Source organism: Argiope bruennichi, chromosome 5, assembly GCF_947563725.1.
Source record: "Argiope bruennichi chromosome 5, qqArgBrue1.1, whole genome shotgun sequence".
In the NCBI taxonomy this organism is placed as follows: Eukaryota; Metazoa; Arthropoda; class Arachnida; order Araneae; family Araneidae; genus Argiope; species Argiope bruennichi.
The window spans coordinates 83222194-83238630 of record NC_079155.1 but is presented as its reverse complement, the minus strand read 5'-3'; the positions used below and the strand labels follow the sequence as shown (position 1 = coordinate 83238630).

The 16437-nt window shown below is 29.8% G+C and overlaps 1 protein-coding gene across 2 annotated transcripts in view; it reads right to left on the bottom strand.

The window, feature by feature from the left end:
- LOC129968759 (diacylglycerol kinase zeta-like) overlaps positions 1 to 16437 on the bottom strand; it is a 121939-nt gene that overhangs the window by 59046 nt on the left and 46456 nt on the right. For both annotated transcript variants that reach the window (XM_056082984.1, XM_056082985.1), the window contains 6 exons: positions 14006 to 14161; positions 9139 to 9323; positions 8059 to 8233; positions 6744 to 6814; positions 4911 to 5056; positions 2984 to 3102 (listed from right to left, as the gene is read on the bottom strand). In XM_056082984.1, coding sequence (XP_055938959.1) covers positions 2984 to 3102; positions 4911 to 5056; positions 6744 to 6814; positions 8059 to 8233; positions 9139 to 9323; positions 14006 to 14161 — 852 coding nt within the window. The remainder of the gene's footprint in view (positions 1 to 2983; positions 3103 to 4910; positions 5057 to 6743; positions 6815 to 8058; positions 8234 to 9138; positions 9324 to 14005; positions 14162 to 16437) is intronic.

Here is a 16437-nt window from a genome sequence, read left to right as displayed (position 1 = left end):
TATATTTTCTATACAAGGCATACATTTTCACAATTCTTTCATATCAGTATTCATTATCTTAACAATTATTTTTTTAAATTTTTTTATATTACATCCCCTCATATTCTCTTTATATTTATATTCATTACTTTATAAATTATTTTTTAATTTCTTTAACCTGCATCCAATGGAATCACTATGCAACGTATAGAAAAGTAATAGATATCAGAATCTCGTTGCAGATTACATTCATAAATATTTCAATATTTCTCATTTCCCATTTCTGTTACATTTCTATTATTTTTATCTGAAGAGTTCAGTTTTAATCTTGATAACATTTCGATGTCTTCCTTTTTGTCTCTTCATCTTTTCAGTGGTAGCGCAAGTAATGGCAAGATGATGTAGTTCGTTGGTCGCATAACGTTTGTTTATATTTGCATTTGTTCTGTGAAGTGCCCTTTGTCCTTACATAAAAACCATTCAATTATTTATTTGCTATCTGATTTCTTCTCTAGTTAATTTGTGGCATAAACTTCTGCACGCGTCTTTTTAAATTGGCATTAAAAGAACACCAACTTTATTCATCCAAAATTCAATTGGATAAATAAAGATGTAAAAACTTTGATGTTTAATATTTTTTATTATCATTTGTCTACTAGATAAAAATAAATCTTCAAAAAAATATATGAAACCAAATAAAATGTTAATTTTAAATCTGTATGTACTAATTTAAATTCATGTAATACATCTTTTGAGCATCTAAATAAAAGAAACTGCTATAAGATAACTTCACTCATTATTAATGTTTTATCGTTAAAAATCAATTTGATATTCTAAAATTAATATGTATATATCGTATTAAACATCTAAACATTAATTAGTAATAAAACATTTGTCAATTATTTTATATTGATACTTTGTTTTATATGTGAAGCTGTATATATAAAATATGTAGAAAGCATCTGATAAGAGTATCACATTTTACTAAAATAAATTTTTTGGTATTGAATATAAAACTAAAAATGCTACATTAAATAGTAAAGGAAATTGTTTAAATGAGTGTACAAAATATCCTCCTCCTAAGAGAATTTCAACATTGTGAATCTCTACTCGAATTTCACGCTCCAACCCTTGTGACAAGACCTTATGCTTATCAGAAACGATTATCTGTCATTATGTGAGATAGCATGGTGAACGATTATTTAACCGAACGCAATATATCTTCCCTAGAGAGCTTCTCATTACTTCTATTCGGCTCCAATATATTACACATGAACAGTGTGGAGATGGTTTTAATCAAGCTATATTATAGTGCCGCTTTGAAGCTACATAAGAGTTGTTTTAGAACGATCGCCATGATTTTGAATTGTGGCGAAATGAAAAGGATGATGGTGACCGGCATCAGCATGTTCCTCTCCAAACTTTCGCATCACGCCAACGCAAGGAATCTGATTTTCTATTTTGAGATCAAGACCGTGTACACGGATTGGTTTGGTTTGGTTATATTAACGTCCCGTTTGAAGCAATACTAGGGCTATTTTGGGACGACCCTCGTAATTTTGAACCGCGGTCAAATGACGAGGACGACACCTAAGCTGCCGCCCCCATCTCCACACCTGCGGGAGGACGTTTAGTCATGACGGATTTAACGTGCAACTGACCCCTTTACAAGCGCGGGTCTTCGGTGGAATCGGGTCACGAACCTGAAAGCCTCCGGTTCCGAAGCCGAGACCTTACCACCAGGCCACCTCGGCCCACACCGTGTACACGGAGCTTTTCTTTGAAAGGTTTGTTCTATTAGGCCTTGCCACAATACCAAGACCCTGCCTCGAAGCCACAAAGGCCACTCTACTCATTAGAAACATATCGAGAAATATCGCAATCATAATTTATCATGATAGGAATTATTTTTATGTAATTATTTGGTAAGTACTATGGATAATATCCTGTTAAGTAGGTTTCACGGTCATTCTGGTGCTGGAGGAATTGTATCTATCTAGCCTTAAACTTATTCAAATTACTGAGATCCATAATCGACGATATGAAACTTCTGCTACTGTTAACGGTAACATTTTTGAATATATGCTGCAAAATAAGAATTTAAAAATGAAGTTATTTTCATTTCATCTGATTAGTCTTTGTTTAACATTTTAATGTTCATTGACTAGTATATTATTTGTTAATTGAGAAATATGAAATCATTCAAAACGCTGTTTAGAGCGACCGTCGTTGGATCTAGATTAAAGAAATAGTTCTTTAGAAAACTTCTTGAAACAATGTTAATCAGTGTGAAATACGAAATACTTCTTGTGAACAACAAGTGATTTCTTGGGTAATTCATACAGAGTAAAGACTTTCAGATTTGAATTAGGTGTTTCATTAAAAATAAATTTTAAAGCATCCTGCGTTCACTTTTTAATAATATTGGATCATAATATTGCAAAAAAAGAAAAGAAAACGTCTTTTTTTAACAATTTAAAATTTAAAAGAACTTAAATTAAAATTTTTATTTTTCTCTAGTTTAAAAAAAAACTTAAAAATATTTTTAAAGTATATTTTATAAAAAAAACCAATTTTCATAATTTTTGTTGTCGAATTTATACACGTTCAATTTCAGCAATATTACACTTTGTGTCTTTATAGATGTTATCGCTGTTGTTGAAATTAAGAACAAATTATAAAAATGAATTAATTAAGCATAAAACATTATCGTGCAAAATATTTTCAATCAAAAGTTTGAATCTACGTTTTTACTCATTTTTCTTTAACTATTCTTTGATAATTAGCAAAATATTGTCAGACTCATAAAGATTATTTTAACATGCACATTGTCATTAATAATAAATGAAAATTGCAAACATAAAAACTTAATGGAACATTTCTTTTTTCCAGATAAAATTTAAGTGGAATTACTTTCCATTTTCTGCCACTACTAATCCCTTTAATTATTTTCATACACCTTATTTTTCTGGCATGGAATATGAATGCTGTATGCGATACTCACCTCCAATGTTACATAATTGCTCAAATCTTTCCATTTCCTTTGAATAAGATCCTTGCCACCAGCTTGGCCATAAAACATCTTATTCCGAAATCTGCTATTAAATTTTCCAGGTTTTGCCTCTGAAATTAAATAACTTTGATTTAAGAAATTTTAAAAAACATATTTTTATTAGTTAAACAGGTATGAAAAATTCTATTAATTTGAATTGAATTTCAAATTCTATAAATTTGATTTTTTAAAAAACCTTTTTTCCTTTATTTCACTTATTCATTATTATAGATATTATGGATTTTTAAAATAAATATATACTCAAATTCAATATCATGTGGCAACAATTTGGTGGAATCGCAATTATAAGCAGTGGTATATTACAATACTAAATAAGAGAGTTGTATTTCAAAGAGATTTTCAATTATTGTGATTATTAGTCTTTTTTTAAACGTTTTTCATTTCACGATAGCTTGAATTTTCAATGATTGATTTCTTTTTTATTATATACTAATCATGAAAGAAAAAAAAAATGTTTCCTTTCCATATAAACTTTTAAGGACAGAAAATTTTAAAGCAATCATCTTGCAATTGAGAAATATTATATGATTTTTTTACTCCTTCCATAAGGTATTTAAATTCTCATCAAGACAAGATCCAAAGTACAAAAAAAAAAAAAAACTCTTTTTACATGAATTCAGAACTTTATTTAAATAATATTGTTGTTGTTACTCGATGGGTTTTGCTGCCGTTAAAGCAAAAATCTTTAGCAGTATCTATGAATTTATTTACTCAAACTTAGATATATTATAAGTTGTCTAAAATCCAATTATGTTATTTTAATTAATATATGATTTTTACCACAATGGTAATCGCATTAGAGGCCTGCTTAAAATCCAAAACAATCTGAGTGACAATCAGTCTACAGCGATATGGAAAATGAGGATGTAATCATATGAACCATTAACATCCGTCGTTTAACACATCTTAATAGGAGGTACGTCATGTCATCGGAATGAGGACAATTCAACCGCATTCCATTACATAACCCAATAGAGGAGCAAAAACGTACTTATTTATCACTGAACTTTTCGTTATCGTTCTTACCGTGTCTTCACAACCGGTGGAATTTTCAACAAATAAAGCGTTTTCCATCTTTAAAAAAAATTTTGTAAAATTTGTTGACGACACTTTTTGTTTTGGAAATATGCGGTAGTCTCAAAATAATTAAATGGTCTTAAAAAATCTTCAAATATTTATGGATGTTACCTTACTTTCTATCTAAATTGGGTTTTTGAATAACTTAATTTTAGCTTAGAAGTTGAAAAGTATAATATTTTGATAACTTGTAGCTTAATTAGCTATGTAGTTGGGTTGGAAGGCAAAATTTGTACGCACTGTAATTTTGGATTAAATTTCTTAATATTCTTAATTTCTTAGTTTTATAATAATTCTTAATTTCTTAATTAAATTTCTGATATTTTCATTTCTAATTAAATATGTATTTAATTTACATAAATGTAGAGTCAGTTCGAGATTTAAATGAAGTTTAATTGCATTTATATTTAGCTGGTTGTCTCAATTTATAAAAAAAATATAACAAAAGATTAACTTCGGTACATAAATGTACATAAATTTAACCAATCTATTACATAAAAAATAATAATTGGAAACAAAAACTCTATTTCAAAGCAAATTAAAATAATTTTATCAGAAACAGTTTTAGTTTATAAAACATTTGGACTATAATTAATAAATGAATCATTTTTTCAGCCAAGCACAGACACACTACTTTCAATCTTATTTTACAACACTGCTCATTGTTTTAATTCCGAAGTGGATGGATTCGTTACGTTCCATAGCTTCCAGACACGAATCACTCCTCCAAAGATTCTTATCTCCCTTATCATTCTTTCCTCCTCACACTTTTTTCCCTTACCTCTGGCTTCGTGAAATTCCAGAGCGATTCTCGCATCCACTCCTAAAGAGAAGTAGTTGTTGACGACGTTCAGTGGCAGAGTTTTCTTTCCTTCTTCTGAGTTACCTATCTCGACTTTAGTATTCGGGCCAACATTCAAAAACCATCTGGAAAGAGAGTTGATTATTTATTTATTTTTTTATGATTGAGATTGTATCAAGCCTCTAATTCTAGAGGAAACTGTTGTGGGTTTGGTTAACTATTTTACATTTCAGGTATTATTTTTTTTTATCATATGAATTTAAAATATTAGTATTTTTACTTTCTCGCTTGCCAAGTTATGAGAGATCAAGTAGCAAATTGACCAACGGGAAAATTAAAGAGTTAGTTCATGTTCATATTACTCAAGCTTCATTGTACGGAAACTGCTAGTACTTCACGCTGATAAACACTAAAAATTCGAGGCCATTTTGTGATCATAAAGCACAGAAGCAATATGTGAAACACTGCAGCTATTTTGTTGTTTATTAGATAATATTCTTATATTTTCATTGACGCGTTGTAATTTTCAAGCCCGCATCGTCAGATATTACTGACTAGCAGGAAATATATGGTTATTTTTTGTTAAGCATGGCTGCTTTAGACTTTTTATAATCACCATTCATTTATATTTTTTTCATGATAATCCTACCAAAAAGAATCAAAAACATTTCACAACTTCACTTGAAGGTAACCGGGACAAGTTGGCGACCTTGCTTTTTGTTTCAAGTACTTTTTATGGTTTATTATTTAGTGTTTATAAGTATTTATTACATATTTTGTGGATTTTTCTTGATCAGCATGATCCCATTAACCTATAGCTAATATTTTAATGATCTCACCTTTGGCTAGCTCCAAAGAAAATACATGAGGTGTAACAAAAACACACAGAACAACTAACAGGAGAAGTTTAAGATACAAATAAATAAATGAAAGTGTTGTTACTAAGAAACTAAAATTTGTTTCTTGACATTGATAAAATGAACTGAGACTTCCAAAAAAAGTACAATGCATTTCCGGTATGTTATAATCTCCTTTGATATTAAATGAAGGAACTAAGATAGATTGTTTCAAAAGATGCACAATCAGGAATTATATTAAATTCCTGAAAATAAAAAAGCTTAAATTTTGAATTATATTTAATCTATTAAACACGCGAAAAGCCGGAGTCCTGACATAGGGGTAGCGCATCTTCCCCGAGATCTGGACGTCCAGGGGTTCTAGTCCCGGTTCGGGTATGATTGTTGTTCTGTATTCTATCTGTTAGGTGTCTGAATGTATCCCCCTATAACAGGGGATTGTGCAAGCGAATGTGAAGCATGAAGTAGCTAAGTCGTACTCTTGGCCCTAGTTGACGCTACTGAAAAAACAAGAGACCCTCACTCGATTTAAATTGCCGAAAGATAACTGTCAGCGGACTTGTGAAGTGTCATAAGTTACAACAAAAGAAAAAGTTTAAACACAAGTCCCCTTTTATTACATACTGTTCCAGCTAACGTAATTAGCAATGTTTAATTAATTAATGTACTGTATTATATCTTACAAGAATGAAAATATATTCAACTTTTAACAGGATTTTTATCTTGCCGCAATACAGGGACAAAATAACATTTTTGCATTGCATGAATTTAAAATTGATATTAAGATAAACTGTTAAATAAAATTAAATGATTTTACTTAATTTTACTGGAAATTGGATTCCAATCAAATAAAAAAAAACTATTCTCCTCTTTCTTTTTTAAAAAGAAAAGTTCTGAATTCGATTCAAATGATAAGCAAATATTGTTATTTTCAATAAATAAATAAATCATTTACCTATCAAGTTTCACAATTTCACCATCTTCTATATTTGTCAGTATTTTTGTCAATGGTTCATCTGTATATCCCTGAAAATTAAAAACTAAAGTTTATGCATATTCATATTCTATTTAGTTTTAATTGATAAATTTTTCAAAAATTGTGTTGGTGCCTTTAAAATGAAATTAATACATTTAAATCCAAGGAATGATATCATTTTCTTGGTATTGGGATAACGGAATTGCTGGCTTCGGACCTATTTTCACCGAAGATGAGTATGTGGACCTCATAAAAATTAAACAGTACTTCGTGCGAAATGTTATTGAAGTTTGGCAATCAGTTTGTTGGCACAAGCGCCATACTTATCACTTGAACTCGGTTCAAAGTTTCAAGAGCTTCATCTAAACATATTATGAAAATTCTATATGGAATTTCAGGTTTTTGAAACAGAAAACTGTTGATTAAATAATTCATCCAAGTACAAAATGTCCAATATTTTCTGCAGTTACATAGTATTTTCAAAACTTCTTCTAAATTCTAAGCTAAATCATGATACGATAATATATCTCAATAAATGATTGCATATTTTTTTAAACAGTTTTTGTGGGATAATTACGCCAAGAGAAACATTTTCGATAATATAAGACAATTGTGTACTTTTTTAGATCCAAACAAAAAATCAAATCGCAAGGCTCAAAATCTCAAAAATCTTATGGATTTCCTCATGTGCTTTAATTTTGATGCAGTCGTTTCTATAATCAATTGAATTTTTATATGATGAATTAAAATTTTATATAACATATAACAGATGTAAAGAAATTCTACAGCAACATAGGGGCAGAGATGTAGCACAAATAAAGGCGTATTGTTCAGTCCTAGTCCCTTTCTTCTCTTTCAGTCTTAGAAAATGAAAAATATATTTAAAAAAACTAATGCCCAGAAAATTTGTATCTTCCTTGCCCCTTCCCTTTAAGCTAGACCATGGATGGACGATACAATTTAAAATTCTACAATTAAGGAAAGATAATATAAAAAGATCTCCTTGAAAGTAAACATTTTTTGCTTTATATAAAGAGTTCCATAAAGGAGAGCATTTGTCGCCTATTTTTATATGAATTATTTTAATTTAATAGGATTCGATTCACTATTTTTTACCCAGTGTATTGATACACTTTGTCGCTTCTTTTAGTATTGACATGCTAAATTGAAAATAATTATATAGAGTAAAAGAATGTGCATGGTATTTAACTGAAACATTTTCCCTTAATGATATCGTTTAGAATGATGCTTCGCATCTTTACATGAAGCACATAAAAGAAAAATGAAATCTTACCCCTCCCCAACCTAAAGATCTGGCTAAGTCATTTCCTGTTCCTAGAGGTAGCACTGCTATTGGTGGAGAAGTGGACACCTTTAAGTCATCCAGGACAGAGAGTACCCAACCAACTGTTCCATCCCCACCACAAGCAAGTATTCGGAGGTTCGGAACGCGCTTGTAAAGTTCGAGCCTAAAAATAAAAAAAATTATTGTAAAAGATAGCATTATTTTCTGATCAGATAGACATGCTAAGAATAATTAAGTTTTCTAAAATTTAAAATATTTTTATATTGTCTGCCACGACTAGAATATATTTTTTGTCTAAAATTAACTTTATCAGACGACACATGGCACTACAAATTTCTAAAATAGTTTTTTTTAATTATCTAGCAATTTTAGATAACCAGATCGAATTATGAAATCAAGCAATCACGCCACACAAGTACATATAATATATATATCAATATGAGAAATAAATTTTTGTAAAGACAGAAAAGTTCAAGTTTTTTTTTTTCGTAATAATAAGCTGAAGTTGAATATAAAAGAAATGTAAAAAGAAATTAATACTTGTAAATAATAATAAAGTTTGAAAACATTAAAATGGCTTCTTATTTTTAATCATTTGATTTGAATTGAGTGATCAGTTAAAAAAACAATAACGAATTGAAATGCTAGCAAATACCCTGTAATCATTATAATAATGCATATTATGTTTTATATTTTAGCAATTTTTGAAGTAAATTGTGTTGGAATAGCGACTGTTTCCAACTATTTTAATTGCCTATTAAAGTGACTATAAGTAGTTCTCTGATTTACAAGAAACCTGCAAGCAACGTCTAAGCATGCGCGTTTTATCCGTATCCTGTTTCAAACTTTCATCTGATCAGCCTTTAATTTACAAATCAAAAAGAATTTCTTTCCTCTATCGAAGTCTTTATTTCTTCTTTGAAGATATTTTTGGACAAGATTTAAATCATTTTAATTATCTCTTAATTAAGTGATCAGTACCAGTAACCGATAGGAAAATATAAACACACTACTAACACTGAAAATATTGACACCCTACTTACGGAATACTACTTAAAATATACACACCCTACTGACGGTCCACCTTCGGTAAGATCAAACACTTGCCGAGGATTGAGGAGCCACTGGAAAGTGCGGAGAAGTTTAGATCCCTGGTTTCCACCGCTTTTAGGATTGATAAAAACCAGGAGAGGCTTTGATGCGGAGGACGGAATAGGTTTGATGGCAAATACCTGCTTAGAATTCTCCGTTTCCTGCAAAGAATAGAAAGAAGATTTTATTCCTTTCTTTGTACTAAACATTTTTGGAGATATAAATGAAAGATCTTGCAACTGTAAATTCTTTGTTAATCCTCAATGTTCTTGGAATCTGAATTTAACAGAATTTCTGTTGAATTCAAAATGCAACAGTACATTTCCCGCTTTTGGAATATTGACACGAAACCAACTCAATATTCTAATTTTATTTTTTAAAAAACTATTTTTTTTTTCTTTAAAAAGATTAAAACATTCAAAGATTTTTTTAAAAAAATAGGTAGATTTTAAAATGGGCTTTTTTTAAATCAAAAGTTTTTTTTTAAAGTTTTTAAAGATCTAGAAAATTATCAATATATCCTCTTTAGTCCTGAGTACACATATGTGCACCTGAAATTTTTTACATTTTTCTTATCCTCTAAAGTAAAATTTTAACGAAAAAATGTTTGCATTTTTCATCAATAAACAGCACTCCAGTTCGGTATTTTTTTTCATATTCATCGCTATTAATTAGGGACTTCAGAAAATGTCGTTGAACAGAAAACGCAGCAAATATGAGTACATGTTTTTAACATTTTATTATTAAAATAAACTCTTGTATATTTTTTAAATAAAATACTTAGTGTCTGATTAAAGTCATTACCTAAGTATATCTTCTTATCTATAATAGAAAGGATGAAAATATGAATTTAACTAAGTACGCATATGTATACCTCAAGCGTTTTCGCGCCCATTTCCTGACTGCTTGCGATTTATTGTGATATTTATCTTTTGAGCGCTTGTTTTCAAATTGCACCTTCTTGTCCTTAAATATATTGTATATCTTTTTTATAATAAATGATTCTTATGTTCTTTAATGTAATAAGATATAAATTTAAAAATATTCATATTTTAACTTTAAGTAAGAAAATTAATTTTATATCTATCTTGTAGTCAGTAATTGATATTTCAATCCGACATCATGTATAGAATATACAGAATTTTATTAACTAATAATAATTTTTTCACGTCAGGCGGCTTTAACTTCAGAGGAAATTATTAAACTTTTAGAACAAAGTGATTTTAGAGAAAGCAATAGAATTTCTCATGTATCGAAAATAATGAAACCTGACAAATGCCTTGAAAGAGGAAAATGGGATGAATGGGGTCAGAGACGATAGTATAATGTGTCTCGTCGAGTAGAAAGGTAATAACTCCGTGGCTCTATTATCCAGATGTATAGGCAATGAGCCAATTGGAATAGGTAGAAGACGGTTTAAATATCTGAAACAAAAAGCTGATGTAAAATAATCTGCTATTGTAAAAGCATATAATATGCATATGGGAGGCATCCAATAATATTTTGCATATAACTGGTGTCCAGTAAGGACAAAAAATGGCCAACGCGTGTATTCACTCATTTTATAGATTTAGTAGTAGTTAATTGCTGGATATACTATAAAATGGTGGAAAGATGCAGAGGTAGTACAACCAGAGATGTCAGGAATGAAACCGAAAATGTTATGATCTTATTGAAATTTCGAATACATATAATTCGGTCCCTGTTGAAATATGAGGGAATTCTCTTCCTCAGCAAGAAAGAAACCAAGTAATTAATTTATCTATTTATTTGCATTTTTGGCTTTTTGTGTTCATCCGTTCATGGACAGCCCATAAACAGATTAGATCCAAAGTTTGACAGAAATTTACAAATTTCGGTAAAAGGCCGAATGCGTTTAATACCAATTACGGATTATTTCCTGCCAATTATTTTTTTAATTATTGTATTGACAAACCAATATTAGACAGATACCATTCCGAAAATATGTTTCTTGTACTGAGGGATGTCAACAAAGATAAGGTAAAACAGGAGATTCGACAAAATATCGATAACAAATATATAATGATAACATTATTTTGTCTTAGTATAGTTTTAGACAAGCTTTTTACTTTAATTTTTCTTGAATATAAAATCCCAAAAATATTATTTTCCCAATGAATTTTATAAGTACTAAAATCATGCAAAATATGTTTTTGAGCAACTAATTCTTGATGCATGATATTTAAGAGCATAAAAGTAGAAACTAAATAATAATCTAGTGGGTTTTTTTTAAACAATCAAGAACTCCATCATAAGAAAAGTTAAAATTGGACTTTACTCTAGATTAGCTTTTTGCATCCCTTGAAAATAACATCTCCAAATAACTACTCCCAATTAATTTTCTTCATTTTTCTATTAATATTTTGTAGCATGTTAAAAGCATAATATGCGAATATGTTTATTCTAAATGATATCGTGATAAGTGAGTTTGAAGTAAGATTAGATAGAGAACTCTGGTCTCACGATATCATCTACTGGTGCACTCACCTTATTCTCCAAAGTAGATAATAGCATGACAATGAAAGCTATATGCCGTACCTATTACAGAGGATTTTTTTTTATTCTTACGCAATCGTGTTTCATCATGAAACTCACGGAGGGACCTTATTTGCGAACATTAGCGGGATCTATGTGGTTAACCTTAATTTCCTTGGAGCAAACGGAACTTATAATTGCAATGAAGCAATAAAAGTTGGAATAAATGGACAGCGAAATATAAACCTGAGGGCTCAGATTTAAATCTTAAATCATTTTCATTTTTAAATTAGATTAGTTTCTTGACATTTCTTTGCTATTTATTAAAGATTTTGTCCCTGCAATGAAACAACTTTGTTTTCATACAATGTGAAAAAGACCCAGCAACGAAAGTCAAGTTAGTTTATGATATGAATTAAAGTTTATTTTAATCGAATCTATAAATTTTATAAGTATTCGAAAGCACGTTTAGAGAAAAAAAATTCCATTTATTTAATAAAATAATACAAAATTCCTTTTTAAAAATTCTTATTATTAACAAAATGATAACCTAAGAAGCATGATACTTTTAAAGTTAATATGACATAAAAAAATTCGCACAAAAATAAAATTATTCGCACAATTTTTTATTATTACTTTATACCAAAGTTTGATATCAAGAGCACAGTCAAGTAACGTTTTTGTAACAACAACAACAATAAATTTTAAGCAGGTGAGCAATATATCTAACTTGCATATCATTTGATTTAAAAATTTCGAGAAGGATTAGAGGAAATTGGTTCTGCTTCGTAATTGTACGTGAAAATTGCTGATTCAAGCATTTTTTTTTTGTGTATGTATATGTGTGAGCGCATCAGATTCTGAAATATGAGCAAAGGTGTAAGTACGAAAAGGAAATGTTTCATTACATGACGAAGATTAATCCTCTGAAGTTACTCTAAATGAATATAGGTCGTATGACAGTTAAAATTCATGTTGTAAAGGCGTATTCAAATGATATTTGGGTTAGAGCGTTAAAAACTACGAGACGTTCTACAACAACAAAAAAGTTCTTAAGATCGTCTTAATACGACAAATGAATCAGCACTTAATAAATTTCGAAGCTTCACTACTATACTTATGGCTATAAAATAGCCCCTTGACAGATTTATCATAAGCTTTGTGTTCATCGATATATTGTATTTTTGCACTTTTGAACAATATTTAAGTCATTGAAAACAAAAATTACGTGGATAGCATAAACGTCTAAGGTACTCAATGGAATCTTATCTGAATCAAACAGCAAAATATTCCCCAGTATAAAAAGCGTCATTTTATAAGATAGTAAAAAAATAAAATAGTTAAATAAGTAATCATAAGGAAAAATGAGCTTATCTACTTAGGTTTCCGGGGTAACTTGAATGTTAGTTAATACATCATCCATACGGGAACTGATTTTGAGCCCTAAGCCCCGTACATGTCATGGTAAGTGAACTCTATCACCTGAAACCTAGCGGAAAATTCGAATTCAAAATGTTACTTCAGGCAAGGTAAAGCGAAAACCTTCTTACTTATACAGTGATTTATCATTCATTTACTCTGGTGCCTCTTGGGAAAGTTAAAATGCAGTTAGCATTATTAAATTCAGAAGAAAGTTACTTTGTGCTCTGCTATTCAGAAAAAAGTAGCAATATTAGATGAACAATAATAAAAGCAATCCTTTTTTTAGCAACAAAATTGCTTTATCACAATCAACTCAAGCAAAAAGACACCTTCAAAACGGGATATATCAAAACATTGAATGATATATTTCATTGTAGACATTTATTGTTATTTCTAGCCCATAAAAGAATTTAAAAGACATTTGAGATACTAATACATGCCCAACTGGTCTTGTTATTTAAATTAATTATTATTTAATGTTAAGTGCAAATTTGTTTGTTTGTTTGTTTCTTATGGCACTTGCCACTGACAAGCCCGCTGTTACGAAGACAGCGATTTAAGCCTGAGGGGGAACGTCTCTTATTTTTTATAGCAGCGCCAACTAGGGCCAAGAGTACGACTTTGCTACTCACGCATCACTCATTCGCTTGCACAACCCCTTTTTACAGGAGGGCACATTCACACATCTCACAGATAGAACAACAGAAGAACAACCATGCCCAAACCGGGACTCGAACCCGGGACGCCCAGATCACGGGGAAGACGCGCTACCCCTATGCCAGGACGTCGGCAAGTGCAAATTTAAATATATAATATTTTATTATTCAATGCACGATTCTAAAATATTATTTTAATACAAGAAGTTAAGTAAATAATCCCTTTAAATTAAAGTAGGATATCAAAATCAAATATTTGTACCACTTACTTTACAAGGCAGTTTCACAATCCATGTTGGTGGAACAATGAGATTAGCATGAGAGCCTAAATTGCAGTTTTCGCTGGACATCTTCGTGGGATTGAAGCACGATTCTTTGTTGTGGCACACTTCTTTGCACCAAGAGCAACTCATGGCGACAGTCTCCTGAAAATAGAACTTTTACAAATCTTCCTTTTACAAAACATCCTTTTTCTACATCCTTTTACAAAACAAGAGGAGAGATGAAATCTCATCAATTGCACATTGGATTCATGCATCAATTCATAGTTCTTCAAGGGATATTTGTTTTGATGCAGATATCAAAGGCTTTTCAGAGATGTTATTCTGAAATTGATTGTTGATTGCTGTCATTATTGATTGAAACTGGTGCCATTGAAATGAGGTCCGAATTGAATCGTTCGAAAACAAATAACATTATAAATACTTGAGAGAACAATAATTTGCTTTATACTTGTGTTTTATATCTATATGGATTATATTGTCATGAATATGGAGCAAATAATCAAGCAATCAACTCTAGTTTAAAAGAAAGGAACTTATTGGATGGCAAGGAAGCCTTCTGTCATAAGTTAATTTATTGAAAGATACCTAAATTCATTGAAACGTTCATATTTATTTATTTGCCATTATTCTATAGTTTTCAAACGAGTGACTTATTTTTTAATAACAATCATATGTAAATATTCCATTCCACTGTTTTTTTTTACATGACAATATTAAACGTATCATTTTGAAATCTAGAATTAAGCCACAAGTTATATTTTAAAAATCATTTATGTCAGAAACATATGCCGTTTTCCCAAAAGAAATAGCATGCAATCGCAATGCTACATATCAATGTCATGTTTTCAACAAAATTCATTTTTCCTTTGCAGGGATAGGAATCTTTATTATAATCTTAAAAAATTCATAAATTAAGCTTTCAATAAAACTCGTTTCCATTTAGATTAAATAGAATGAATTCCATTTCTTAATCGGAAAACGATCTGTTTTGAATGAATATATTTTACGATTTATTTATCTCCAAAGGATTTTTCAAGAAGTTTGAAGTAGAAATTTTTAAAAAGATTTCTTCAGTATTTGTAATCGTAATTTAGTAACAATAGAAATATATGCCCGTCAATTGATTTATATGAAAAAACTCAGTTTTCAGATGGATGGTAAAATGTATGCAATTTATAATGTTTTGTTTCTTTTTCAAGTTTTAGTCATCCATCTATACTACATTGATTATGATAAGCTTGTTTACATTTAAATAATCATGAATTCAAAAATTCAAAGGAACGTAACAGAGGCAACTAAGTATGAAGTTACTAATTAATGAACGTATTACTGATTATTTTCTATATAATTGAAGACAAGAAATTATAAATATAATTTGAATTGTGAAAAATAGGGAATAGAAATGGGCTTCTTCAAATCCTCAGCGTTTACTAATCTCAATATATTTTGTAATAAATAAAGCAATAAGATATCAATAGAAATCAAAGCCCTTCAAAATTAGGACGATATTAAAATAATTATTCTCTAAAACTTTGAATTAAAAAAAAAGACTTTTAGTTGCTAACAATCATTCTAACAGATTCGCATCAAGAAACGAGAATTTTCGCTTTAATAAAGAAATCTTTATACAGTGGCTCAAAAAATTGAGAGTACAATTTACTTTTACTATAAATCCGACTTTCAATATAAATAACACATTGCCGGGAAGTGCAAACATGTTTTTATTTTTATACATAACAAATGGTTTAATTTAGAGTAAAAATAAAGAAAAAATAAAGAAACACTTCTAAATTGAAAAGTTTCAGAAGCATTTTAAATAAACATACGCAGAATTTTGGCTCAAAAAATTGAGAATACACCAATGAAATTTTTGCAATATCACGCATAGAAATAAAGTGTCTCTATAAAGTTGTATGTCTTTTGGCTCTTATAATGGCCTCTAAACTTCATGGTACCGTTCCAACCAATTTTTGGTGGTATCTGAAGACATTTTACCCCATTCTTCTTGCATCACTTGTTTTAAATGTGTTTTGTTTCTAATTTTTTGTTTTTGAATTCCTACTTCGAGTGTAACCCACAGATATTCAATGGTATTGATGTCGGGGTACTGTGGTGGTGTGTGTAACTTCTTTTTACAATGAAAAAGACAGCATATTTTGACGTTACATGCATTCTCTTTGGGATCGTTATCCTACTGGAAAATGAAATTTCCATCTGAACCCAAATTTTTAGCGCTTTCTTTTAGATTACTGCGAAGTATATCCAAATAAACCATATCGTTTATAATGCCATCTATAAAAATTAAATTTCCTACCGCGGATTAAACCATGCAACCTAAAATCATGACGGAGTCACCATCATGTTTATCTGTAGGACGTAAATTTTTTGGATCCAAAGCAGTATTAGGCTTTCTTTAT